This window comes from Urocampus carinirostris, chromosome 11 (assembly GCF_059441175.1).
Source record: "Urocampus carinirostris isolate Australia breed hairy pipefish chromosome 11, RoL_Ucar_1.0, whole genome shotgun sequence".
Classification (NCBI taxonomy): domain Eukaryota; kingdom Metazoa; phylum Chordata; class Actinopteri; order Syngnathiformes; family Syngnathidae; genus Urocampus; species Urocampus carinirostris.
This window is the reverse complement of record NC_142359.1, coordinates 39,379,472-39,405,158: the sequence shown is the minus strand read 5'-3', so window position 1 is coordinate 39,405,158 and position 25,687 is coordinate 39,379,472. Positions and strand designations below refer to the sequence as shown.

At 37.2% G+C, this 25,687-nt stretch overlaps 3 protein-coding genes across 4 annotated transcripts in view; 2 read left to right on the top strand and 1 right to left on the bottom strand.

Annotated features, from left to right (window-relative positions):
- Positions 1–1,729: 1,729 nt before the first annotated feature.
- coa6 (cytochrome c oxidase assembly factor 6) lies at positions 1,730–2,458 on the top strand. Its single transcript, XM_088346970.1, has 3 exons — positions 1,730–1,856; positions 1,957–2,110; positions 2,180–2,458. Exons 2-3 carry the CDS (start codon positions 1,967–1,969, stop codon positions 2,276–2,278), a joined length of 243 nt encoding a protein of 80 aa, XP_088203096.1. The 5' UTR covers positions 1,730–1,856; positions 1,957–1,966; the 3' UTR covers positions 2,279–2,458.
- Positions 2,381–25,133, bottom strand: slc13a4 (solute carrier family 13 member 4). Of its 2 annotated transcripts, none has more exons than XM_088346966.1 (16): positions 24,798–25,133; positions 18,370–18,498; positions 16,945–17,081; positions 13,827–13,996; positions 13,689–13,752; positions 10,729–10,768; positions 10,578–10,664; positions 10,327–10,511; positions 8,965–9,084; positions 7,709–7,810; positions 5,839–5,940; positions 5,656–5,765; positions 4,564–4,673; positions 4,338–4,499; positions 4,136–4,273; positions 2,381–3,363 (listed from the first exon to the last, which is right to left on the bottom strand). In XM_088346966.1, exons 1-16 carry the CDS (start codon positions 24,918–24,920, stop codon positions 3,226–3,228), a joined length of 1,917 nt encoding a protein of 638 aa, XP_088203092.1. In that variant the 5' UTR covers positions 24,921–25,133; the 3' UTR covers positions 2,381–3,225. The 2 variants fall into 2 exon arrangements, with proteins under 2 accessions (XP_088203092.1, XP_088203093.1); XM_088346967.1 differs by having other exon boundaries at positions 2,381–3,293; positions 4,201–4,273.
- The window catches only part of LOC148357337 (uncharacterized), a 49,792-nt gene continuing 48,978 nt past the window's right edge, over positions 24,874–25,687 (top strand). The window contains exon 1 of the mRNA XM_088346969.1: positions 24,874–25,155. The gene's annotated coding sequence lies outside the window, so the exon portion shown is untranslated. The remainder of the gene's footprint in view (positions 25,156–25,687) is intronic.

Here is a 25,687-nt window from a genome sequence, read left to right as displayed (position 1 = left end):
CGATGGTAGGATGAACAAAAGTGGACCTCAGCTGGAGGATACAGGGCAAAAAAAACTACCATTTTTTATGGTCAGAGGTGAGTTTGAATGGGGTATTTATATGAGCAGGAAAGCCTGGCCAGACGTGCACAATTATTCAGTTCATGGAGGGCGCTCATTGAAGCACAAGTGGCTCAATGAGACGTTTAACAATCAGAACGAGGAGGTGCTTTCCATATTGATCCCTCCTCAATGAGTTCATTCTGCCTGCAGCTATGACTGGAGGCCGCACATCATCCTCTTTTCTGGGCATGCAATTTTTTTACAGCTTTTACATTAATCGTCAACAGCAAATTGGACAAATGATTCTTACAAGACCACAATGGCGCTCTCCATTACATAACAGCAGGATGGAGGCAGGCTGGAGCTCGCTGTTTTAAGTAGGTCATGAGATTAAAGGGAATAAAATCTGTCTTGTGGCCTCTTGTGTTTGCCTCATTTTACCTGAGTGAAAAGCTTTTCATTGACGACCGACCGATGCTCATAAGTGCAAAAAATCAAAACAACTGTGAATAATTCATATGAAAGGTAACAGATTTTTTGATAGCCTGATATTTTTATAAAGGAACTCACCAGATGGAATTAAAAAATAGCAATGAAACCTGAAGAGCAGTGACTAAAAAGTTGACATCAAGTATAAATTAGAAATTGTCTGTATTTACGTCAACTCACTTTCTGAAGAGGACTGCGAGCAAACGCATCCTCAGCAAAGGTCTGAGCTGTTTTTTATTCCCCCTCGGTCCACATGAGCACACTAGCAGAGATGGATTGCTGCTGGGTGCCATGGCAACCTCGGGGGCTTTTCTTCATCACTAGAGCCCAGAGAGGAAAAGCAAGAAAGGGAGTGTTAATCAACACCGTGCATTAATTACGCTTTTACCCATTGCAAAGCTCTCACACACACTATTGTGCACCCAAAACAATAACAGCCTACGTGGGAAAATACTTGAAACTGAAAAGGTGCTCACTAGATAAGTTTTGGAGAAGACCTAGCTTACAGGGGATATGAACAGTTAAACATAAAGGTTTTCTAATGCAAACTAGATAAATAGGAGGGGGGGGGAATAATTTCTAAACTTATGATGGTCATGACCTGAGTGGAAAAAAAAGTTTTAAGAGCAGTGAGATAAAAGATTAATAACCCAGACTGTGGTTGGTCTCAAAATTGACAATTCAAATTAAGTGGCAGAATTGGTCAGGGCGCAGTAACCACCAATTAATGTGTCATCATTGACGTGCCAAAAATATATGATGATAAAAAGGGTATTGAAACAATATGTACAAATAAAATGGTTCACTTGTTGATATTTGGGTTAAATTTAACACTGTTTTCTTCTAAGTTAGTGGTTTTATTTAAACTAAAACGTGTTGAAAACGTATTTTCAGTCTACTTACCTTACAAACATTAGGATGTGTAATCACTATGATATTTGGGCTTTGTGTCCTTGTTTAATGGACTTTTCCAGGGGCGATGTCATATTATTGCTAGCAAACAGCGCCATCTTTTGTTATATTTGAGAGGCGGCGTTTTAAGCAACGAGTTTAACTTGGAATCACAAAAATAGTGTTCATTGTACATGTTTTACTCAATATAAAATATAAATGTGTATTTAGGATTTATTTGTTTTCATTTGGAAAAAAATAAACTCACCAACCTGCCTTCCATGTTTTAGTGTCGCATATGACGTCATCAACAGGCGACGTAAAATTGACGTCCTTTGCTATTCTAATGTTATAACCTTGTTCGTTTTGTAAATCTGCAATGCTGTTATTTGATTGAAAGGAAGTGGCTTTAAGTTGGAATATTCTTTAATCGGGTGAGTATTGGGTTGCTAGAAAACTGACAAATCGGTTTGGTAAACGTTCAGATAGCTTTAATCAGATGTATAAGTCGTAGCGTGTTTATTCTTATTGCAGACAAACGACGATGGCAGCTCCAAACGCAGTGGAACGAAAGGCCTGCTGGCATGCAAGAGACTTACTTTGGAAATGTCTGGACGACAGCGATGACAAGGCTGCATCCTGCAAGAGCTTCCAAAGCGAATTTGAATCGAAGTGTCCTGCTCAGTGGGTAAACTAATCCCTCTAGTTTTATAGACTGCGCTCAGAGTGTATTTCTTATTTATGTATTTAATTGCAGGTCAGGTATTTTGAAAAAAGGAGAGACTTCTTGAAATACAAAGAGAAAATGCAAACAGAAGGCTTCACCCCTGCCGATGGTCCCCGGCAGACCTCCTGACGCTCGTGGACTTTTCAGAATTTATTTTCCTGGTTGATTTTCAAATTATTTGTGTTATGTTGTCATGATCATGCTCAAAATTATTTAAGAAAGACAAATAAATTTGGTTCAATGTATTTTATTTGTGTACACACATATGGTCCTATAAACTCTTGTCAATAAATGCACAAAGGAAACTGTCTTGAGTTTAAAGTCTGTATCTGTTTACAATCTTGGGTTTGAAATCCGCAATAGTAGCAGTTGCATACTGAATTTAAATAGATTACAAATAAATGAACACATTAATGGCGTTTAAGATTCTGCATTTAAAATTATGATCTGACAAAACCCACACATAGAGTTCTGGAAATATATAAAACATTTTAATTTCTTGGCTGAGTCCATATTTTCTCTACCACCAGATTTAATCAGAAACTCATTCTCTTGAAATGCAAAAATGTTTATGCATTGAAACAAGACTAAGGCAACATGTTTTTTTTAACCCCATGTCATTTTTTCAGGATTGCATTGACCTTTTTGGGTGATCAAAGATAGAATGTATCTTGTAAGTGATTGTATGTACAGTACTGTAATTCATTATCTTCGCATGTCCTTTTATAGGAGCTCTGCTAAAAATACACTTCAAATGGAACAAAAGTAGAGCATTCTAATTTAAAAGAACCAATAAAAACGCTGCCCAAGAAAATTCTTTACAGTAAAAGACATTTTGTTTTCACGTCTACACTTTGAAAATGACATAAATACACAGCAAGTGAATTACTGCATAATTACATACATTTACAGGAGCCAGTTATCACTTTTTCTTCTTAACAGCATTCTTTGTGAATTGTGGGTTTGACCTGAAGCAGCTTCATCTTTCCTCTTTCCACCTTCTTAACTTAAACTCAGTTCAAACTGTCGCTTTGACTAAAAATGGAATTTCAAAACACTGGTCAATTATTTTTCAGCTATAAGCTGCTGGTGACATTCACAGCCGCTGCCCAGTCTGGAAATTCAGTCAAATTAAAGAGGGGAACCCCCCAGGTGGTAATGGCCAACATCACCACAGCAACGCCGATCAGGTTCACTCCAAAACCTGCTTTGACCTGGTTAGAAAAGATGATGCAATAAAACAGTACAGTGTTTTTTAATATTATTTATATAAAAAGAAAGCTTGTCAGATATTTGAAATTTAATTATTTCCATCTTAATTTAAAATTAAGATTACGGTTTATTCTGGAGAACAGACCTGTAATGTAACCCTGTCCCCCAAACCTATGATAATTTTGTTTGCAATATAAATGAATTATGATATTTGATTTTTTTTTCCCCTCCAAAGATTTAGAGCAGAGGTACTTTTTTGTCTAAGGGCCCACAATAAAAAAATAAAGATTACAAACTATGAAGGGGGGTGGAGTAGCAGAGTAATACCACGCGTGTGATGATTGTTTTAATTTATTGGAGGATTAAAATGGTCTAAGTAAGAAAGGGGCTGTTTCAAATACGTCCAAATACCATCCAACCATCCACGTAGGTGCACCCGGCAGACAAGCGGCTTGATAGAGGCTGCAATTATGATTTCAGCCACAAGTTTGCATAAGAAAGTAGTCTATTTTTAAGTTACGGAAACCACCTTTAATAAGAAAAATATGTATCTTTCATCTTATTAATGACCAACTACTACTTAAAGATTGTTTGTAACCACTAGGAGGCGGTAAAAATACATAATGTAACTTTGAAATGATATTTAAAAATGTTTATACTGAAACTTTTCAGATTGTTACGACAACAAACGTTTTATAAAAAGTCATCAAGAATGTTTTGGTGCTGCAGGTGCAGAGGACCATGTATAATTTGGGGAATGTTCCATTTTCCTACCATGTCGCTGATCTGCAGATGTCCGTAGCTGAATACAATAGCATTGGGGGGGTTCCCCACTGGAAGCATAACCCCAAATGACACGCACATGGTCGAGGGGATTAAAGTGTGCAGGGGATTGATGCGCAAAGTCTCTGACTGCGAAGGATGTCAAAAGTCAGAGATGAAAGCAAATGATGAAATTGCTGTAATGGGCACGTACCAGCGCAGAGAGGATGGGCAGGAAGACGGTGAGTGTGGCCGGGTTGGAGGCAAACTCGGTGACCGCTGACACCAGCAGGCATGCCAGCAGGGTGACGGCCCAGGGCGGAAGGCCGCTCATGGGCTCCAGCTGCCGGCCGATCCACACCGAGAGGCCAGACACCTGCACGGCAAGACCGCTCGCTGATATTCATTGCGAATCTTGAGTTCACTGCAGACTCGCTTACCTTGCAACCTGCGGCCAGTGCATAGCCCCCGCCTACCAGGATGATGATCTCCCACGGCATTAGCCTCTGAAAGTCTTTCCATGTGATCATGGGAGCAAGCGGGTCAGATACTGCGGAGACGAAGGGGGAATATATCATACCAGATCAAAACGTATTTGTATAGTATAATATAATAATAATAATAATAATAATACTTTTCAGGCAACAATTTGCAACTCTAAGTGCTGTTTAGAAACAATAAGAAAATCAAATCCCCTCTCCTACACACCCCACTCACTGTTATAAATGTATCCTAGTAAAAATAGATACTGTGCCGTTTTGTTTTCTATTAATAATATTGATGTTGTCTTAAACAACATGTTAGTAACACATTCTGCTCATATTGTTTTCCACCCAAAATTGTCTTAAAAAAACAAAACACAATGATTGTATCAAAATCAAAAGATATTTACCTATTAAAATACATGAAAAATTAATCTTAACAGGCAAAGGCTTGTTTGCTTCCATTCATCCATTTTCTGCTGCTTATCCTCACTAGGGTCGCAGGGGTGCTTAAGCCCATCCCAGCTATCTACGGACAGCGGGCAGGGGCCACCCTGAACAGGCTGCTAGCCATTCGCAGGGCACACAGACATACAACCATTTACACGCTCAGTCACACCGAGGGATAATTTGAACGGGGCAATTAATCTGACATGCATATTTTTGGAATATGAGAGAAAACCAGAGTGCCCAGAGTAAACTTATGCAGGCACAGGGAGGACATGCAAGCTCCACACAGGGAGGCTGCGGTAGCCAGATTTGAACCATAGGCCTCCGCAACTAAACTATTTTCAAAGAAAATGTTTTGTTCTAGTCAGATATTTTTTTTTGTATAAATGCTTTTTTTCTCTCCTTCTTTTTGATTAAAAAACACATTTTTCTTGTTTTGCTTTTTGTTAAAGCATTGCTAAAATCAAAGTTTTACAGATTGGACAATGTACAATGCAAAAAGTCCAGTTAAAAATTAGAGAACATTTTTTACATCATATGTAAAAATAGAAAACACACATATAGTAAAGTTTTTACCAAATAAATCTGTGCCATATTTACCTGGCCCTCTGTATTTGGAAGAGGAGGAGGAAAAAGGTCGCTTTGCAGGAATGAGGAAGAGCAAAAAGCCCAGAAGGACTGACACGGTCGCATCGGTCCGATAACCTTTCCTTAAAAAGAAGAGGAAATTTTGCAATTTTGCTTTCTACATTTGAAAATCAAAGAAATCTTGGAAACACTTGCTTCTCAAAAAGCGAGGTCCATCCTGGCACAAAACCGGGCTCTCGTGTGAACCACAACAGGGTCATCAGGATGAAGAAAACACCAGTGACAACTTCTGGATAACTACAATACAAAAAATAAATCACGAAATAACCCTTAATATGGAAGCTCAATAAATAATCTATGTTCGTTGTTGAGACACTTTTTGATGAGAAGCCACAGAACACCCAAAAGCTTTTGCAAAGCACCCAGAGCAAATTGGGTGAGCAATAGGCATGGGCGAAGTTATGCACACAGGGTGTGCCTTCCTTCTCCTTGCCCAGCGCTATCTGCACTGAAGATACGTTGGTATCCTCAGTTTCAGTTTTTTGTTACATTACTACAAAAGAACTTTGCTCGCACCTTGTTTTGAAACCATTACTTAGGAAGAAAAATGACAGTCAAAATGATCATCAACACTTTTAAGTAACTGCGGGAGGGAGACCAATTTTAAGTGGGATCTTTATATTAATGTAGGACACAGGCTCAGATATTATTATTATTTCATAGATTATATGAAATCATCAAACGTCACATGAAAATGCTCTGAAGAATTACGTTTTGTTTGGTGATCGTGTTTGGCGGTCTTGTTGAATTTTGCTCTTAAATTATATGGTGTGGCTCTCTCTCTCGAAAAAATCAAAATGTTTGTGCTTATATGGCTTTTTGGGTCAAAAACGGCATTTACGTATGTTTTTGTGTGCGTTTGCATACATCTTTGTGCACTTTTATATACTTTTCATGTATGTTTACGTACATTTTGTGTGTGTTTACATACAATTTTGTACGCGTTTACGGACCTTTTTGAGCGTGTTTACGGGCATTTTTGTGCGTGTTTATGTTCATGCTGATTGATATTTAATGATATTGTTTACTGTTTTTTGTTGCACTTTAAGTGTAGGATGAGGTGTAATGAATATTACAAAGTTCTATAACACAACTAGCTGTCTCTTCTCTATTCAACTGACTCAAATACTGCTCAGAAAATTTCAAATTATTTGACATACAAAAACCTTTTTTTAAGTAATGGAAGTAGTTACTTTCCCTGGTAACTAGTTATTTTGACTATAAAGTAATTCAGTTACTTTTCGGAATAAGTAGTGAGTAACTATAACTAATTGTTTTTAAGTAACATTCCCAACACTAGTGGTGACGAGCGAATAACCCTGTAACCTGTACATGCTGTTTGCAACCAACCCGATCGAAGGTGTCAATGACCAGCCATGTAATCACGCAAATGGACCTCCTTTCTGAATTGAAATTTCAACATTAAACAAAACAGCATTTCATTATTGTCACTCACCAAAATACACCAAGTATATAAATGCTACCTAATTAGCGGAAATTCACTTAAAACGGGTGGTTATGGAAAAGATTAAGCGCAAAAAAAGAGGGAATACTGTATTAAGCCACAGCTAAAGTGCAATTAATGCTAACGGGGTTAGGCTGCTAGCATTAGCACTGTAGTTGCTAATGCTAGCGACTAACGCAGCTGTACTGGTCGATGATTCCAGTATAATGGAATTTGATGCTAGCATTCGGCAACCATAGGCTAGTTTTAATGCTAGTGTCAGCTCTTAGTATTAGTGCTCTAGTTTTTTATGCACGCTTTGGCTATTCAACTCATCCTGTACTATAGTTGAGAGGAACTACATTAGTTAGTAGCATATGCAATCACAAGCAAGCTCCTAATACTAGCACATTCATACAATAATAAGATCAAACAAAAATCGGATTACACATAAATAAAAAAAAATAAACCTAAAATATATTTTAAATCATATCTAGACAAATAAGAAATCCTAAACATAATATAAGAAGGTCAGTAAAAAATCAAATAAAACACTGATACCTGATGGGTCCCAGTTTTACATATTCCTCATGAATTCTCTTCTCCGACATCATCTCCCGTTTGGATTTGCGCTTCTTACTCAGTGAGCACGTTTCCCTAAAGCTGAGCAAATAAAATCGACATTATTTAAGATACACTGTGTAATATTTGACTACGAGATCTCGCTTTATTGTGTAGTGCAATCATGGCTGAGCACCTTTTTCAGTCCGGGAGTTTTACACCAGAAGCCAGCCCACTTACCAATGGAGGAGGAATTTGACAGATTGTTAGGCTTTTCCCCAAACTCTTATGAAGTAGCATCACCGTACACATTTTAAGTAGGCTACTTAGAACATACCAATCCATCTATTATCTGCACTGCTTCTCCTCAATAGGGTCGCGGGGGTGCTGGAGATCATACCAGCTGTCTTCAGGCAGTTGGCAGGGGACACCCTGAACTGGTTGCTAGCCAGTCACAGGGCACACAAAAACAGACAACTCACTCGCTCATTCACACCTAGGGACAATTTGGACAGGCCAATCAACCTGACATCCATGTTTTTGGAATGTGGGAGGAAACCGGAGTGCTCGGAGGACATCCACGCAAGAATCGGGAGAACATGCAAACTCCACACGGGCATAGTTCATGTAATTTTGCTTATTATTCATATTGATATTGTTTGTATTGTCTGGAATGAACGACTTTGTTTTTGCCAGTAGGAGGCGCTAATCAATACATTATGTCTTTGTACAATTGCCAGATGGCCATGCCTTTCGCGCAGCATGTCACAATCACCCGGATCGGGAACACCTGTGTTCAGGATTTGGCGCCAACAGCCAGGACAGCTGATTGGCGCACCCTGTACATTTAAATCCCCAGCTTCCGGTAACACTTTTATCCGATTGTACTATGCGATCTGTTGCCATCTGCTCAGAAAGCCCGTACCTCCGACTTTTTGCCTGCCTCCTGTTTTTCTACCTGATCTCCGTTGCCGACCCATTTCCGAATCTGCATACGACCTGCCCTGCCCGCCTGACTCCTGATCTCTCTTCCGAACACAACGACGCCCTTCTTCTCCATCCCCAACCAACAACACGACGACTACGCCTGTCCGCGACCATTCCCGCCAAGCCTTCACCCGCCTGTCAAGTCCCGACAATCCGTCAAACAACGCATCGAAGATTCACGTCTTGACATTCCTTCCTTCCAATAAAAACCAAGAAACGATTGCAAGTGATCACAGTTTTCCTTACATCCTGCCTGACACAGAACTCACTTGCAGCCTAGGAAGAGGAAGTGCAGCCACAGCCAGGTGAGGACCAACATGATGATGGCGATGGGGAAACTGAAGATGAACCACGTGCCGAAGTTAATTACTTTGGCATCTGGGTAGCGCCTGAAAATAGAAACAAAAATGCTTTTTCGGGCCCTTTTTTGCCAATTGGGTGATTTTCTGGTTGTAGCAACATCTAATGTCTGCATCTTTCTCCAACCCCGATTTTTCTTTAAAATCTGCTAAATGTGTACAGGTAATTTAATTATTCACGTTTGTCAATGTGTAACCCTGAATAGAATGCATTTCAAATACTATATAAAATTATAAAATCTTTTTTTGATAAACTATAGTAAACCTTATTTTATTATGTAATTAAATGTTATGAGTTTAAATATTGACTTGCTATTTTGTTCAAATTCTACAAATCCCAGTAGTAAATATCTACCCTGTTATAGAATGTGCTCAATTACCCACAGAAAAGACTACAATTCCATTAAAGCCATTTATAGGTAGTGACATCATTTGTTTTTGGCAGGAGTTCAATTGTGAGAAAAGGTAAGCTACAAATTTTACTCCCCTTACATTTTATTTTATATTATTCTAAATGTGTTTTACTGTGTGAGGCACTCTAAAAGTTCTACACTGTTTTGGAAAATGTTTCTTGAGTAAATTTTTTTCAAACACGTTAGATTTAGTTGTTTAAGTTTTGTTAATCTGTTGAAAGTTAGCTAGCTAAAAGTTGATCAACTAGAGCTACAATAGCTAATTTAAAAAAAATCCGCCCTATTAGATTCCACCCAGTACAGTTGGGGACAAACATGGGGGAAATTAGGTCGGGGTGTGACTATAATAATAATAATAATAATAATAATAATAATAATAATAATCGATCCATCCATCCATCCGTTATCTGCACCGCTTATCCTAAATAGGGTCGCGGAGGTGCTGGAGCCCATCCTAGCTATTATTGGACAGTGGGCAAAGGACATCCTGACAACCAGCCAGTCCCAGGTAATACAAATATATTCTATATTATTAATATTATAATAATAATAATTTGAACTTCATATAGTATAGAGGCATCTGTTTATGAACAACAACAAACAAGCTTTATTGGTAAAATATTTGTTAGAAAATGGCAGGGTGGAAAACATTCAGAGCTGTTTAAGAAAACAAGCTATAACTATAATAGCATATACAATATATCTCTGTTTTTGATCACTATATATTTCTTAGTGTTAAACATGTAAGGGTTTTAATGAAACAAAAACATGAAACACAGGATGGTTTTTTTTTCAGAACCAAATTTTTGCTGCAAACAAAGAATCACCCAATTGTTGTTGTTTTTTCTGTGGCGCCTACGTGTTAAACTGCTCAGCAAAGATGAGGTTGGTGGAGGTGCCGGTGATGGTGATAAGTCCACCAATGGTGGCGGCGTAGGTAATGCTGAGCGTTAAGCATTTACAAATCATATGATCTCGTTTGGTGGGGTACTGGGAGTCTCGCCTGGCCTTGACACGCTTCACGTTCGGGATTTCGATGGCCACCTTGGTGGGCGAGAACCGAAAACTAACATGTAAAATTCTTCGTTTGGTTTGTGGGATGGTTCTTACCTGTGGCAGGTGTCCGTTTGTCTGTGAGGCGCACTCTTGTTTGGTATTTGGAAGAACACCAAGTCCATTCGCTCCACCCTTTGGGACCTGTGGGGTTTAAATAAGGTTACTTTTTTTTTCTTTTTTTTCCCATAACATAGCCAGGTCTTACCTCAGTAAGTGTAGAGAGTTCCTGTTGATCGCGGTTGTTGCTGGAGAATCAGCAAAAAATCAAATTACCGGTGGTTTAAAATAGTTCAACTTTGATGAAATTGGTTTGAAATTAATGGGGGTCCTGTTTGTAACCTTCAGAAAAAGGGCAAGATCGTTAAAATACGCGGAATGTTTTTCATATCCTTAATTTGTATTGTGTTGTACTGTTGGATGCTGGATTAAAAAATATCCAAGATGAATTTAAAAAAATCCTTGCTTTAGAAAGGGCGCAAACCAATACCACATACTGTATCTGTGTCAGGCGAAACTTTCAAGGTACTGTAATCCCTCATTTATTGCGGTTAAAAGGGACCAGATCCAGAATAATCAAAAGTCCCCAAAGTAGTCCCTCTACCTCCTTATCTTAACTTGATTTCCCCGTCTCCACTCACAGTAGTGATTACCCAGTAATAATGGATTGCAGCCGCACAGGTGCTGTTAATTTTTTATGTAAAGAATGGAGAAAAGAGCTGCTACGCCAGGGGTCGGGAACCTATGGCTCGCGAGCCATATATGGCTCTTTCTACGAGTATCTGTGGCTCAGAGACATATTTGATTGCATGCAAAATTTCTCCATCTTGTCCAAAAGTTGTTTCATCTATCCTATTAAGTTACACGTAAAGCTAAACTGAAACTTACTGACAAAAGATTACTTCGCAGTATATATATGGCACGTTTTTCACTACAATTTACAGTCAAGGTGTCACACAAAAAAATGGGGAAAAAAAACTCGTTTTAGCTGTACAACGCTAAAGAATCCTTTATATAAAAGTTCACTATGTAATCTGTGTTCAGTGTTCAGATACCTTATGATGAATCCACAGAACTGTAAATACGCCAAAACATCGGAAGAGAACTTAGTCATTTGATTGGGTGAGTGGGAGGGATGGGTGGAGCTATGCAAAAAGTACAAGCACTCCTTCCCATCTCTCGCCAAAGGTAAGCACATAAGGCTCCCTATTCTCAGAATGTTGTGACGTTTTTACAAAATAAATGCTTGCATCTGGTTTTGAAACCAATATGTATGATAAAAAAGGGTCAAAAGGAGTTTAACCGATCTTGAGTCATTGCAAGAAAGAGACAAGTTTAAAGTGGTATGTTTGTTGATTTTGGGACAGGGGCTCTGGCATTATTCTCTTTTCATAATTTTTATCAAATCATCAAAAATAAATGTGCTGAAGACTAAGCTTTTGTCTGGGGCGCGGGTTTAGCAATTTAGTAAATTTGTCTCATAATATATGGTGTGACTCTTTCCCAAAATAAAATTAATATTTTTTGCTTTTATGGCTCTTTGAGTCAAAAAGGTTCCCGACCCCTGTGCTACGCACTACACAAATGTTTTCTCTTGGCCCTCGCTTTCAGGTATTGTCGATTGGGGATAATGAATCATGACCCTGACTGAGCAGTTGATTTTTAGATGGGCCACAATGACAAGCTTCAGCGGCTTGAACCAGGAAAAAAATGTTCTCTGCTGGTCCCTACTCTCAGCAATAGTTGACCAGGGATAATGAATAGCAGCCACAACAAAGCATTTCATTTTAGGCGTGCCAGAACAGCAAGCCTCGCGACTAAAGTGCCTTGTGCCAATCCCCGCTCAGAGCAATATGAGATTGAGGATAATGTCCCACGGCTGTATGATATTCATATATTCATATTTAGGAGAGCTTTGGATATCAATATTGGATGCTGATTTTATTAACAGAGGTGTGTGTGTAGAAAATAATTACAATGAGTTTGATTTGGTTTCAATTTCCATCCATTCAATTCATTGGCAGCCTATCCATACTAGGGTCGCGGGAGAACTGGAGCCCATCCCAGCCATTTTTGGGCAGTGGGCAGGGGAAACCTTGAAGTGGTTGCCACCCAGTCGCAGTGCACACCAAGACTTACAACCATTCACACGCTCATTCACACTTAGGGACAACTTGGACCATCCAATTAACCTGACATGCTCCCACACAAGCACAGGGAGAACATGCAAACTCTATTTGGGAGGCTGCTGTATCTGGAATCGAAACCTGGACCTCCGCAGCGTGGGGCTGCGCGCGCTAACCACATAGCCACCGTACATTCTTTTGATTCAATAGAAATGTTATTTTTCAATTAATTGATTCATTTCAATTTTCTCCAACAAATATTAACTCTTTAAGAGCCATTGACTGTTAATTATAAGAAAAATCTAATTTTCCTGTCCTAGCATTAATTGATAAGTACATTTTTGGAAAATAATTTTTTGTCTAATATTAACATAATAATAAAAAAAAAATGAAACCCTACTCAAATCATGAGTACTCTGTCAATCAGTATCTTAGTTTTTAGAAATTATTTATGACAATAAATACAAATTGAAACAATTATGAATGTTTTCAAGTGTGATACTTTAAAATTACTTATAGGGACAGTGTGTAATATCTAGTACCTCAGTAAAAAAAAAAGAAGAAAAAAAAACTTTGATTTGAATAATAAGCAAAAACTCCTGAACTACCATCCTAATGATAATTTCTATAGAAAAAAAATCACAAGTCGAGAAATTTGTATTTCTTTTACATACCTGAGGTCGCCGCCATGTGTGTCTGGAAACTTGCTGCTACACTGTGCTCTTCAGCACTGGTTAGAGAATACAGTGCCATCCAGTGTTCAAACATAACAGACTGGTGCTTTAAGTGTAATAAAAAGGTCATCAAACACAAAACGCTGGCCTTTTTTAGGAAAAGGAAAATGGACCTAATATCGTACCTAATTTACTTTTTTTTTTTTTTCAAACCAAACCTAAAAATTTATTTTTAATTTATTTTTTTATATGTTTCTACATGTATTCAGATTCTTAGTTTTGGAAGGAAATACATGTTTAAAATACACAAACGGCACTTGGTATCAGTATAAGTGAATCGAAAAAAAATTGTTTACGAACATCCCTACCTGTCATTACGGTAGAGTAGCGCCAGCTGATTCTTGTCGGTGTTTTCTTCTTTGTCCGAAACGGCTACAGAGGAAGAAAATAAATCAGCCAAATCCGCAATAAATCCTTCCCTTTTAACACATCTTGCATGCGAGCACCCGTGTCACTCTCGTACTCCGCGGTTTCGGCCTCGAGGTTGTCAGCCATGCCGGTGCATATGAGTTGCTGTAGGACAGCCTCTGCGATGGGCATCACCATGGCCGTGGTGGATGTGTTGCTGAGCCACATGGACAAGAACACCGTGCAGCACATGAAGCCCAGCACCAACCTGCCCAAAATGGCAGGAAAAAACACAATTAGATTTAGAGTGCCTCTCACCACTGTTAGGAACAGTGTTGGGTAGGTTACTTTAAAAAAGTAATTAGTTATAGTTACTCACTACTTCTTCTGAAAAGTAACTGAGTTAAAAGCTGAATTAATTTATAGTAATTACTTACCAGGGAAAGCAACTTTTCCTGTTACCTTGAGAATAAGTAGATAGATAGATAGATAGATAGATAGATAGATAGATAGATAGATAGATAGATAGATAGATAGATAGATAAATAGATAGATAGATAGATAGATAGATAGATAGATAGATAGATAGATAGATAGATAGATAGATACTTTATTCATCCCCTAAGGGAAATTCACATTTCCAGCAGCATCCCTGAGCTGAGAACAATACAATAATAAAGCCAAAAGAATACAATATACAAATACCCAGTGTGACGTGCAAATGCCTACTTTAGCATTTTATATAGAGTAACTAAATAGTGCTACACAGAACACATAATGCAGTAAGATTCGGTAATATCCAATGTAGGTGGTGTGGTTTAATGTGGGTCTTTACTCTGCCGGGTGGAGTTAAAGAGCCTCATGGCATGAGGAAGAAAAGATCTCTTCAGTCTGTCCGTAGTACAAGACAGTGACAGCAGTCTGTCACTGAAACTGCTCTTCTGTCCGGAGATAATGCTGTGAAGCGGATGCGATGGATTGTCCATGATTGACCTCAGCTTTTTCAGTGCCTGTCTCTCAGCTACTGTTGTTGTAGTTGCATGTCAAAGAATTTGAATTTTTTTGAGCAGTAATTGAGTCAGTTGAAGAGAGTAGAACAAACAGGGACTTATGTTAAAGAACCTTGTACTATTGAATGCACTTTACCGACAATAGATTTATCCTACACTCTAAGTGCAACAAAAATAAACAGTAAACAATATAATAAAATAACAATAAGCATGTACAAAAACACACACAAAAACGTACGTAAGGACACACAAGAATAGATAGATAGATAGATAGATACTTTATTAATTTTTATTATTATTATTATTTATTAATTTATTAATTTAAACATGTACAAAAACGTATGTAAACCCGCAGAAAAACGTAAGTAAACACACACAATAACGTACGTAATTACACACTAAAATGTACGTAAATGTGTACGAAACGTACGTAAACACAATAAAAACGTACGTAGACTCGCACGAAAACGAACGTTAACGTCTGTAAACGCGCACGGAAAAGTACATAAACACACTAAACCTACAAAAACGCACGCACAAAAACATACGTAAAAACACATAAAAATGTATGTCAACGTGCACGAAAACGCACGTAGAGCAAACGTGCCGAAAACGTGTATAAATGCACACAAAAATGAATGGAAACATCAGTAAACATGCACCAAATATTTTGTAAACACACAAAATGTATGTAAATACACAAAACACTTATAAAACACACCAAAATATAGGTAAAGACGTACAAAAACTACGTAATGGACCGCTTTTGACCATCAGTAACAGCAATGGAGTTGTAACGGCGGAAAAAAAAATTAGTTCGATAACCCAGTTACTGAAATAAATTAAGCCGTTGTGTAACGGCGTTATTTATAATGATGTTATTTAAAACTGCGTTATTTATAACGGTGTTGTTAACACTCGTTAAGGGTAACTCGTTACAAAAGAACGCTACCCTGGAACGCATTTACTTTTCGGGCAGCCAAGATATAAGCTGTTTGGCCATTCAATTAAAACTAAAAAAAATCCAAAGACAAATCCAATGGAACTTTCCCGCACCACCAAGGAACGTTTCGGACAGCAAAAATCCAAGCTGATAGGCCAGCAACCCCTTGGCTTGAGATCTCCAAAGCTGATTGGCCAATTCATATGATAGCATCTTTCATACTATTTCTTATTTATCTCATGCTGGGCTTTGAAGTTTTCCTTGCCCTCATTTAGGTTTTGGATCAGAGGATGGTGTAATATATCTGTCCAACCCCTTGACTTCTTTTGATTAAGGGCTATACATATACACATGACTTGACACCGGCGCCCTTCATGATGCCGCCTTAACGATGCATCTGCATTTCTCTCTCTCTCTCTCTCTCTCTCTCTCTCTCTCTCTCTCTCTCTCTCTCTCTCTCTCTCACTCCCTCTCTTTGTCTGTCTGTCTGTTGGTATGTGCACTTTGATGAAGGTGAACCAAAAAAAAACATTGACTAATGTAAAATACTCTTCACCATTAAAATCAAACTGTTTTGTATTGGTTTTCTCTCTCTTTCTCTCTCTCTTTCTCTCTCTCTCTCTCTCTCTCTCTCTCTGCCTCTCTTTTATTTGGCAAGTCCACTTTAATGAAGGCATGCCACAAAAGAAACTAACTTAAACTAACTTAAAATCCTGTCCTTTCAAAGCACTTGTGTGCATTAACGCTGAGCTAGTTTTAACCAAAAATATATGCGAAATAATTATTTTAATATAATTCCCTTTTCATTTCATCTTTTATGCTTTCATTTATAGTATTTTACCCGGAATATATGCAGATGATTAAAATATATAGATATTCTGTATTAGATACTAATTTCCGCAGGCCTCTATTGTTGTTTGTAGCATTAGCGCTAGCCTAGCTGTTGAAACAATATAGCATGTTTTATGTTTAAATACTGTATACAGAGGATACAAGTATTTTTCCTGTGTGTAAAGCTTATCATCTATAAAGCTTTTACAGTCAACTTAAATATGTGTGTCATTAAACAAATTCAATTTTAGTTTCAAGTTGGAACAAGTTGAGTGTTTTGGTCCAACTGTGGTGCATTCATGGCACATTCACAGTGAAGGGAATTTGTAAACGCAACGCAAATGATAGTTTTTGTTGTTTTTTGATTATTATTGTCACAGACCGATCATGTTTGATTTCTCTGAATCAGCTTTACTGATGACGAACACTTACATTCCAGGCTTGGCCCCTGCAATCATCACCATCCGCAAGGCGATGCGTTTGTGCAGGTTCCACTTCTCGATGGACGCGGCCAGACAGATGACGCCCATCAGCAGCAAAGTGGTGTCTTTGGAGTACTCTGCCGCCACCTAAAAAACGGTGATGAAAACAAACCTAACTACACACCCATTTCTCCAGTTCACCCTCCTCTGTTGGGTTCAACACTTGGCGTTTGTTCTTTTTAATCTCGCCATTGTGTAAGCCGATGTCTCGTCGCCTCTCACCTAATGCCTGCTGGACTTTGCCCGACCGGACTTCTTGCCATGTTTTAAGCATGAGGAAAATCAATTCCCTACTGGATCTTTCTTTGTATTTATTTTCAATGATTACTTTCCATGGCAACACAAAATTCATTTTGTAGACTTGCACTAGAAAAGGATCATCACATATTGACTCTCTCAAATTTTTTCCGTTGAAATTTTCCCAGCACTCTATGGCAGAGTAAGCAATACACACTAAAAATGTTCTGACAGTAAAGAAATGTTGCATAAAAACTCTCCACTTGCATATTCATCAAGCACCTCCACAAGAGGCTTATGAAGCGGTTAAGAGGCAGCTTTGTGAACTGGTCACATGGCGCACGTTTTACATAATGCGATAGTAAGAAAAGGTAAAGAAAAGTAAAACTAGTTAACAAAGGAAAGTGATTGGATATGCTTTACTCTTTAGAGGCACTCACAGCAGTTAAACGGAGTCACTTTATTTTGGATGTGGTGATTAGATGACGCAGCTTTGCTAAGATGATCATACACATTACACATTCAGTCGGAAATTGATCATTCACTTTTGGTAATTTAGGGGGTTATCACTTTTTATCTATAAACATTTTATTTTATTCTCAAAGATATTTTAATGTCAATCTCTGTATTTTAAAAAAATGTTCTTATAAATTTGTATTATTGTATAAAATTTAGATATGTTTGGCCTATAATATTCATGAAAAAAGTTTTTTTTATTTTTTTCCCCCCAAAAAATAAAAAATGCTCGCTTCCAAATGACCATTAAATGAGACTCAAAACAATCAATGATTTGTTTGGATAACACTGAAACATGTGTGACATTCAATGTCAACAATCTTTGAAAATATATGAAATTTAGCACATTAACAAACGATTATCTCTTTCTATCATGATGAAAAAAGGATTTTTATTTTTTTTAACTATTAAAAATATAAACACAGAAGATTTGGAGAGTCCCTTCGATCATTGGGTATCTAACCAATTAATCAGGTGTTGGCTACTCTTGAAAAAACACCTGAGAAACATTTAAATAAAAGGTTTGTGCGCTCCCTGTACTCTGAAGATGCCACAAGTTATTAAAGCAAAGTACCGGTACTGTAGTAAAATGACCCTTAAAAAAAAAAAGAAAAACACTCACCTCACTTGACTTGAGAACCCCAAATAGCGGGTAGAGAAAAGCAGGGACTAGGGCAGCAGCACCCAAGGGAACCGCCTCTGACACCCAGTAAACTGCCGTCACGATTAGCACATAAGCGCAACATGCTTCCTGCAAACACAAAAATACTGAGTACCGTGCATTAAATGCATCTTTGATCAATATCTTTCTTTTAATCCACAATCAGGATGTCTCATCTTTGAATAGTGGGATGTCAATAAAATACAATGACAAATAGATGATGAAGGAACTGTATCTGAGTCAGATGAGGAGGCTTCTCCTACTACTGGTCACCATAAAAACCAGTACTATCTGATCCATCTGGTGTAGCAAACCCCTACTCCAAAAACGGCCTGGAATCTGTGAACCGTGAACCAGGTCAGATGGAGCAGGTCTTTGGCACCAACATTTATACAAAAAATATTTTCAAAATTAGAAATGATTAATGGATGATTGAAATGTGGATTAATTGCACTAACAAAAAATATTTCATGGAATGTGAAATGTTAAAGAAGAAAAAAGAAAAGAAAAAAATCTGTTAAAAAAGTATTTTAACTTTCATGTGATTTATCAAGCTATACGCACGATTAATGTAGTTGAAATATACTTTCTTTGATTTTAGATATAAGTATTTGAATATACTCCAATATAAACACTCAAAAGTTAATTTCCAAATATAATCTAAAGCTGTGTTTCTCAACCCAAAAGTGGGTCGTGGGCCTTTTCCTTGGTCAAATAATGCTATGAAATGAAAAAAAAAAAACTGAGTCATTTAAACTCCTTAATGTGCATGTGTACCCCCCCCCCATTTCATACCTCTGAATAGTGTACGCATAAAGTTTGTTTACACATGTTCAGCATAGCCTAGTGCAGATAGAGCGAAGAATGCATGAGATTTTATTATCTTCAAGAAAAAGCCACTGAAGTCAAGCGCTTTGGATTTTATTGAAAGTGGTGTACGCAACTTGAAATGTTGCTATTCTCTACCGCCATCTCTTGGCTCAAAGTTATGATCACAGCTTCAGTCAGCTTCCTCAAGTACTAATAACTTTTTTCATCTTTTTGGGGGTTTGGGTTGGTGTTTGGACTCTATTTGAAACAGGCCTTTTCTTACTTAATTATCGAGCTACACTAACAAAAAAAAGTGGACAATCATGAAATCACTGCACCCTTTCCTGCTTCATAATTTGTTGTAGAGAGATCCAGAACAGTGGTGCTAAAAGTAAGATACAAGTAGATAGGGGTGGTGAAAAAAATAAATCAAGGCTCTTTGTATTCAGTTCTGCATTGTTACACTTACTTAATAAAGAAAATATTTTACTTTGATTTTTTTAAGGACACCTTAAACGACGTACCCCACCTTTAAAATTGCTGCTAATTGAGCATTGAAGGGAATAGTATTACTTGAAGTTGTTACGGTTTTGCTGCTCGTTTTATTAAGGTTTTTTAAAACGTGAATATAATCAGGATCACTTTTATTAATGATTTCATGAGATCATGGTTGCACTCCAGTTGTCATAAATATACAATATAAAGGCTCATGAAGAGAACAATATAGTTTTTTTCTTGACTTGGGTCTTGGTTTGTAATTAGGGTGCAATGGTGAGTCCTGAGGTCGGACAAGCTGAGAACTACTGCTCTAAAGAATAACAGAATTTGTCTGACGCTGGATTCAGTTTTTGCTCCAATCCTGTTTATTTTGCAACAGATGGGATCTTGTTGAATCAGCACTCAAAATTCCCAGAACCTAAGCAGTCAACGGGACTGACCAATACCAAAACGAAAAGCGACACACAAGGTCAGAAAGTTGCTGTGGGGGGACAATGAGAGGGATGCGTATAGAGATAAATTAAGAAAACAGAAGGGAAGATCCCAGGAAGGAGGCTTGATGCAGCACCTGGCTGGTTATTGATTATTGGCTCTTTTTTTATCAGTGAAGCTCGCTGATGTCTTTGTTGCCGTGGTTTCATCGAGTCAAAGCTTAAGTGCGGAGTCGGCTAAATGGCTGATGAAATGATCAGACCTTAGTACTCCGTTGGACATCATTAGTCTGAAAACTCACACAAAAATGTGATTTAGGACGTAAATGTTTGTGATGCAAAAGACTAAATGTTTTCAACTTATTTACCTATGATATTTATATCAGCGGAGTTTACTGTGTTAAAGTAAACACATGGCCTCGGTGTTGGTTATGTTAGCTCGAGCATTCCTAATTGATTACCTCATCAAGCTATCTGCAGTTGGGTCAGGAAATCATCATGAAGAGCATTAACACAAAAAGATCATATCAGTCAAATTGCTTTTGACTGAACTAATCAACAAGTGGCCCGACTTTTCAAATTCAGTCAATAACAACAAGCTTGCACTATATTCTAATTATTTTCTGGTGTCATTTTGCTCGCTAACAAGCAAACAAACATGAAAAATCTTGTAATTAATGGGTCGGACTTTAACTGGATGCTCCCCATGCTGCATTCCTCAAACAGTCTGCCGTCCCCACCATTGTCGTAAGAAGCCGGCGGGACACGTTGATTATATAACTTCATTTCTCGGATAATTGTTTTTTTCTTTTTTTGCTGTGTGTTGATGTTCCAGCACCTCACCCTGGGCCCAAATGGCGTCTGGCTGCCAAACATGCACCAATGCTGACATAACAGCTGTGTTCGGCCGCTTGCAAGAATTGATCGAAAGGCGCAAAAAGCTTTTCTGGGAAACTTTTTCCCTCACTCGGCATATGTATATGAAGTTAGTAAGTAAAAATACCTTGGATTTCTTTCATAAATGATTGCAAATGCCATGGTGCGTAGATGTGCTACGTATCTCGCAGTGATTTGAAATTTTAACATACAAATTTTCTTCCAGGGGAGTATGCCCCAGACCGCTCTGGACTGTCCACCCATCAGGGTTTCACAAAACTCTATGGGAAACACTGGAGGTAGTTGGAGAGTGTCTTTATCATGTTGTCACTTACAAACATCATTGCAGTTTTTTATTTACTGTAGCATAAAAATCGTAAAAGTACAAAAAGGTCTGTTTTAAATACAAAAAAATGAAAAGTGTCTAAGAAATGCATATAACTGCATGCGTAACATAACACACTTGAAGGTGGCTGCACTTTTTACTCAAGCCAAAAGATGGGGTCAGCGAGTAGAAAAGTTCCAAGATGAGAAAAATTTCGAATTCAAAAGAATTTCAACGATTCATCGATTTCTAAAAATATAGTTGCAAATTAATGTGTTAATCGATTGGTGGTTGCACCCCTAGATGCATGCATGACATTAAAAAGTTGTTTTAATTTAATAGCAGCCTGTTGAAACTTTTTGTGATTAAGGGCTACACAAATAAATATGATTTGCCTTGGTTTGACACAAAAATTTGAAACAAAGAAACAGAAAGGATATTGCATTTTCTGCCGTCATCTAGAGGCAGACAGTCTAAAACAAATGCATTTTCGCTCTTGTTTTGACAAGAATGTTGTCATGTTGGAAAAGATTATTGTTTGGAGTTTTGAGTGGCAACACTACAATTAAAAAATGACTTATATTTTTTGCATTAGTAATGGATGTATGTGGCAATTACAATAGGAAGTTGTTCCTACAATTTAAGTGGAAAAAGGTTTTTCTTCTATTGACCCTTTGCAGAAGTGAGTAAGAAAATACAAATCACTTGGCAAGTTTTTTTGTAAGGTAGTTTAGGGACTTTAGAAAATGTATCCTCATTTTATTGTAAGTAGCTAATCAAAAAATGGACTAAAACATTATTAATCATCAATATAATTTCTAACTTTAGATCTATTTATTTGTGGATAATGCATAATTATTTTTTAACTAAAGAGAAACTCAAAGTGGGTGCCATGCACAAAGTTTTGGACAAATAATCAATGACCGCAATCGCAAAACATTGCAAGTGGAATCAAACCCTGGTTGCGGCGGTGAGAGCACAGAATCCTAACCACTACACCACTAGTGATATAAATGACATATGCAAAGGTATTAGATTTTATTTCATTATAGCACTATTTTGTTAGGGTTTTGTTAGTGTCAGAGAATGGGGAAAACAGATAGTTGTTCTGAAAGATAAAATAATGGCAAACAAAGCACGACGAGGGAAACGATTCCTTGGTGTATCTGATGATGAATTGGACTTTGAAGGGCATTAAATAACTATGTAAGTTTATGTTGGTATTGTGTTCATAGTTTACATTGTCAATAAATTATTCTAATCATGGCTGCACACATTTACTGTTTGTCACTTACTATGCTTAGTTAGAGCTGAGGAAAAGTGAAACAAAATGTTACACCGATTAAAAATAACAAATTAAGGGACATGTGTTATACTTGAATGCAGGTTATATACACAAGTTAATACAGTACTATTCATGCCGTTTTCTAATTTACTGAAATGAAATGAATAATCTGACTTTGGGAACTATGTTAGTTTAAAATTTTATATTCTTTTTGGCGCAAAACAAATAATATTTTACCCCCACTATCAACCTTTAAAATATGTTTTTCAGCAACTTTTCCATGTATGAGACGTTGCCATTTTTGTGATCATGAATAAAACATTTATGCATCTGCGGCCTCTCCTTGCTCTTCAACGCGACATCTCGACACAGTTGAGAGCCGCCCATTAGGATGACTGGATGAGCATTCATCACAACAATGAGGCCCTTTGATTGATTCACACACATTCCTCTAAATCCCATCAGGAGACTGCAGCTATCAAATAAAGAGCTTCCACAACAGGAAACAGCATTTATTTGGTTGTCGCCGGTATTATTGTATTATTCTTGGGTGTTAGTATTGTTTTTCTGCGGTTTAGTGGAATAAGAGAAACTACGACTATTGTTATTGTACTTGAGATTTGTTTCCCTTTCTCCTCAAATATTCTAAAATGAAACCGAATTATTTTATTGTCTTTGACAACAACGTAGTAAAACTCTGTATGCTACGAGATTAGACATGGCACTTTAAAGTAAACACGTGAGACATTAAAGGTAAAAGTAAGATATTAAATAGTTGTAACATAATGTTTAAAGACTGGCCTGAGTTATAATAATAGTGCAATGAAAAAATTGTGTTTTTGTTCTGTTTTTCCTTTTCACAAACAGGTTTCCAGCTATACTTTCATTTAAATAGCCTCGACTTCAGCCGACCCCCTTTAGGCATGCTTAAATATTGTATTATTGCATTGTACAGCTGTTTTTTGTCCACAAAGTTTATTGTTTCCTTTTTTTATTAATGATTTATGTTGTTTTTTCGTGTGCCTAAATAAAAAGCCAAAAACAAATACAGTATATGAGTCCTTTAAAAGATTACTGCTGTTTAAAGAACAAGAGCGCGCCTTATCCCTTCTTACCCAGTTCCAGTTTCCAAAAGTAATAAATTAAATTGAAATAAATGAAATCAAATAAATCACTTAAAATAAATCAAATACAAATTAAAAAGAACACAGACTTTAATACAGGAATTAAGTATTTCCGAAAAATAAGAAAAATAATACTTAAGTTAGGAAAACAATCTGACGAGGCTTATTTTTCCACATTTTAGTGTTGATAAAAACAACTAATATATCCTTACGTGAACTGTAAAGATTAGAAAAAACAATATTAAAAATTTTTGATGAACACATTATTAATATACATTTTAATTAAATCTTTTTGTTTGATTTTTAGTTAAAAAATTATTGAAAAAATGTTAAAGTGAGCAAAATCCCCTTTTTTATCCCTTTTCCACTTATTTTAAATTATATATTTTTCTTTAATTCTTTAATGCAGTTTATCCTTATTTTATTAAAATAATTTTGAGATAAGAAAAATAAATTACAACAAGAAAATAGTTATTAAAATTAGCAATTATAATCTGCCACCAGAAAAAAAATTTGACCTAGAAGTTACATAATGATAAATCAAATACAAATAAAATACAGACTTTAATATAGAAATTAGTTTTTTTTTCTTGTAACCTAAGAAAAACAATACCTAAAATGGGTAAAATAATCTTATATCGCATTAAAAAAACAATACGTCTGAACATAAACTTTAAAAATAATTGTAATAATAATAATTATTAATATTGTTATTTTAATATATTATTCTATAGAAATAAGTTTGTAGGGAAATAAGAAAAAAAGTTAAAATGAGCAAAATGATTATTTTTTTAAGTAGTATAATTTATTCATTTTTCTTTTCAAGTACAAAAAGTGTTTTCTAATTTTTGTTGGTTTTTCTTCATCGTTCGATGAATTACTTTTGAAGAAATCAGAAAAAAAATCTATAAGAAAAATAGTTATTTAGTCAATAATATTCTGCCTCAAAATATACCAGACAAAACATTTTGACTTGGAAATGAACTTTGAACTGATTATGTGAATTTTTCAATGTGTAAAGTTAGCAGTGTTGGACTCACGCTGGTGGGGTGGAGGAGAGGAAGCGGCAAAAGGGAGAGCGGGATGAAAATCACCACAATCAGATTCCTTGCCCTCCAAAGCTTCCTGAAGAGATCCATCCTGGCCGCGGCCTCTAGCCTCATTGGTGACCCGGGCTTCCGGAACCAACAGTGCCGGCCGTGAATGTCACACAAGAACCCGAGCTCTACGGAGAGGTTCTGGTCACAATTTGCTGCAGAACCGGACTGGGAGCGAGGAGGGATCTGGGCCGCACTGTTTACGGAGTTGGGTTGGCTGAGCGCTGTTACGCATGAGTGGAGCAGTTCTGGTGGCTTGCACGGGATTTCCCCCCTTCCTGGCCCCTGTCTGCAGCGTCAGGTGAGGTCCAGGCCAGTCATTTATTGGCTTGCTTAGGTATGCTAATCAAGCAATGCTTTTGTACACACCTCTGTTGCCTTGGAGCCAATCGGACCTGGAGATGTTTGCATAATGGGTGTCTGAGAGTGGACAGTTATGTACCCAGCAACTCTAAAAAACTGAATCACCGACCGTATTTCCCACTAGAGGCTGGCGATATTGGGTATTTTGGTATCAATCCGATCCAAGTAATATCATGGTAGTGATATCAAAGCCACAAATGATGCAATGCATATTGTACGAAGTCTTACTCCACTTACAGACACATGCATGCTTTTCTGATGGTTCTCACAGGTTGGATCTTAAAGTTACTATGTCCCCTCAAGTTACGGCTTCCTTCTTTCATTGTGAATAATTTTTGGATGTTCTCTGGCAGAAGATCTTTGGTCACTTTGAATAGTTGTTGTGAAGTGGAAAACAGTTTTAATAATGTGGACTGCAGAAATAGAATATTTGTGTGATCAGAAGACCCTCCCGTGTGTATAATTCTTAT

What these genes read in the sequence shown, in the direction of transcription:
- coa6 (XM_088346970.1), top strand. Translation starts at nt 1,967, where the DNA reads ATGGCAGCTCCAAACGCAGTGGAACGAAAGGCCTGCTGGCATGCAAGA. An exon ending in CGAAGTGTCCTGCTCAGTGG is followed by an intron (nt 2,111 to 2,179) that starts GTAAACTAATCC and finishes ATTTAATTGCAG; the next exon opens with GTCAGGTATTTTGAAAAAAG.
- slc13a4 (XM_088346966.1), bottom strand. Translation starts at nt 24,920, where the DNA reads ATGAGGCTAGAGGCCGCGGCCAGGATGGATCTCTTCAGGAAGCTTTGG. An exon ending in GGGTTCTCAAGTCAAGTGAG is followed by an intron (nt 17,082 to 18,369) that starts GTGAGTGTTTTT and finishes ACCGTTTTTTAG; the next exon opens with GTGGCGGCAGAGTACTCCAA. An exon ending in CAAACGGACACCTGCCACAG is followed by an intron (nt 10,512 to 10,577) that starts GTAAGAACCATC and finishes TCGCCCACCAAG; the next exon opens with GTGGCCATCGAAATCCCGAA.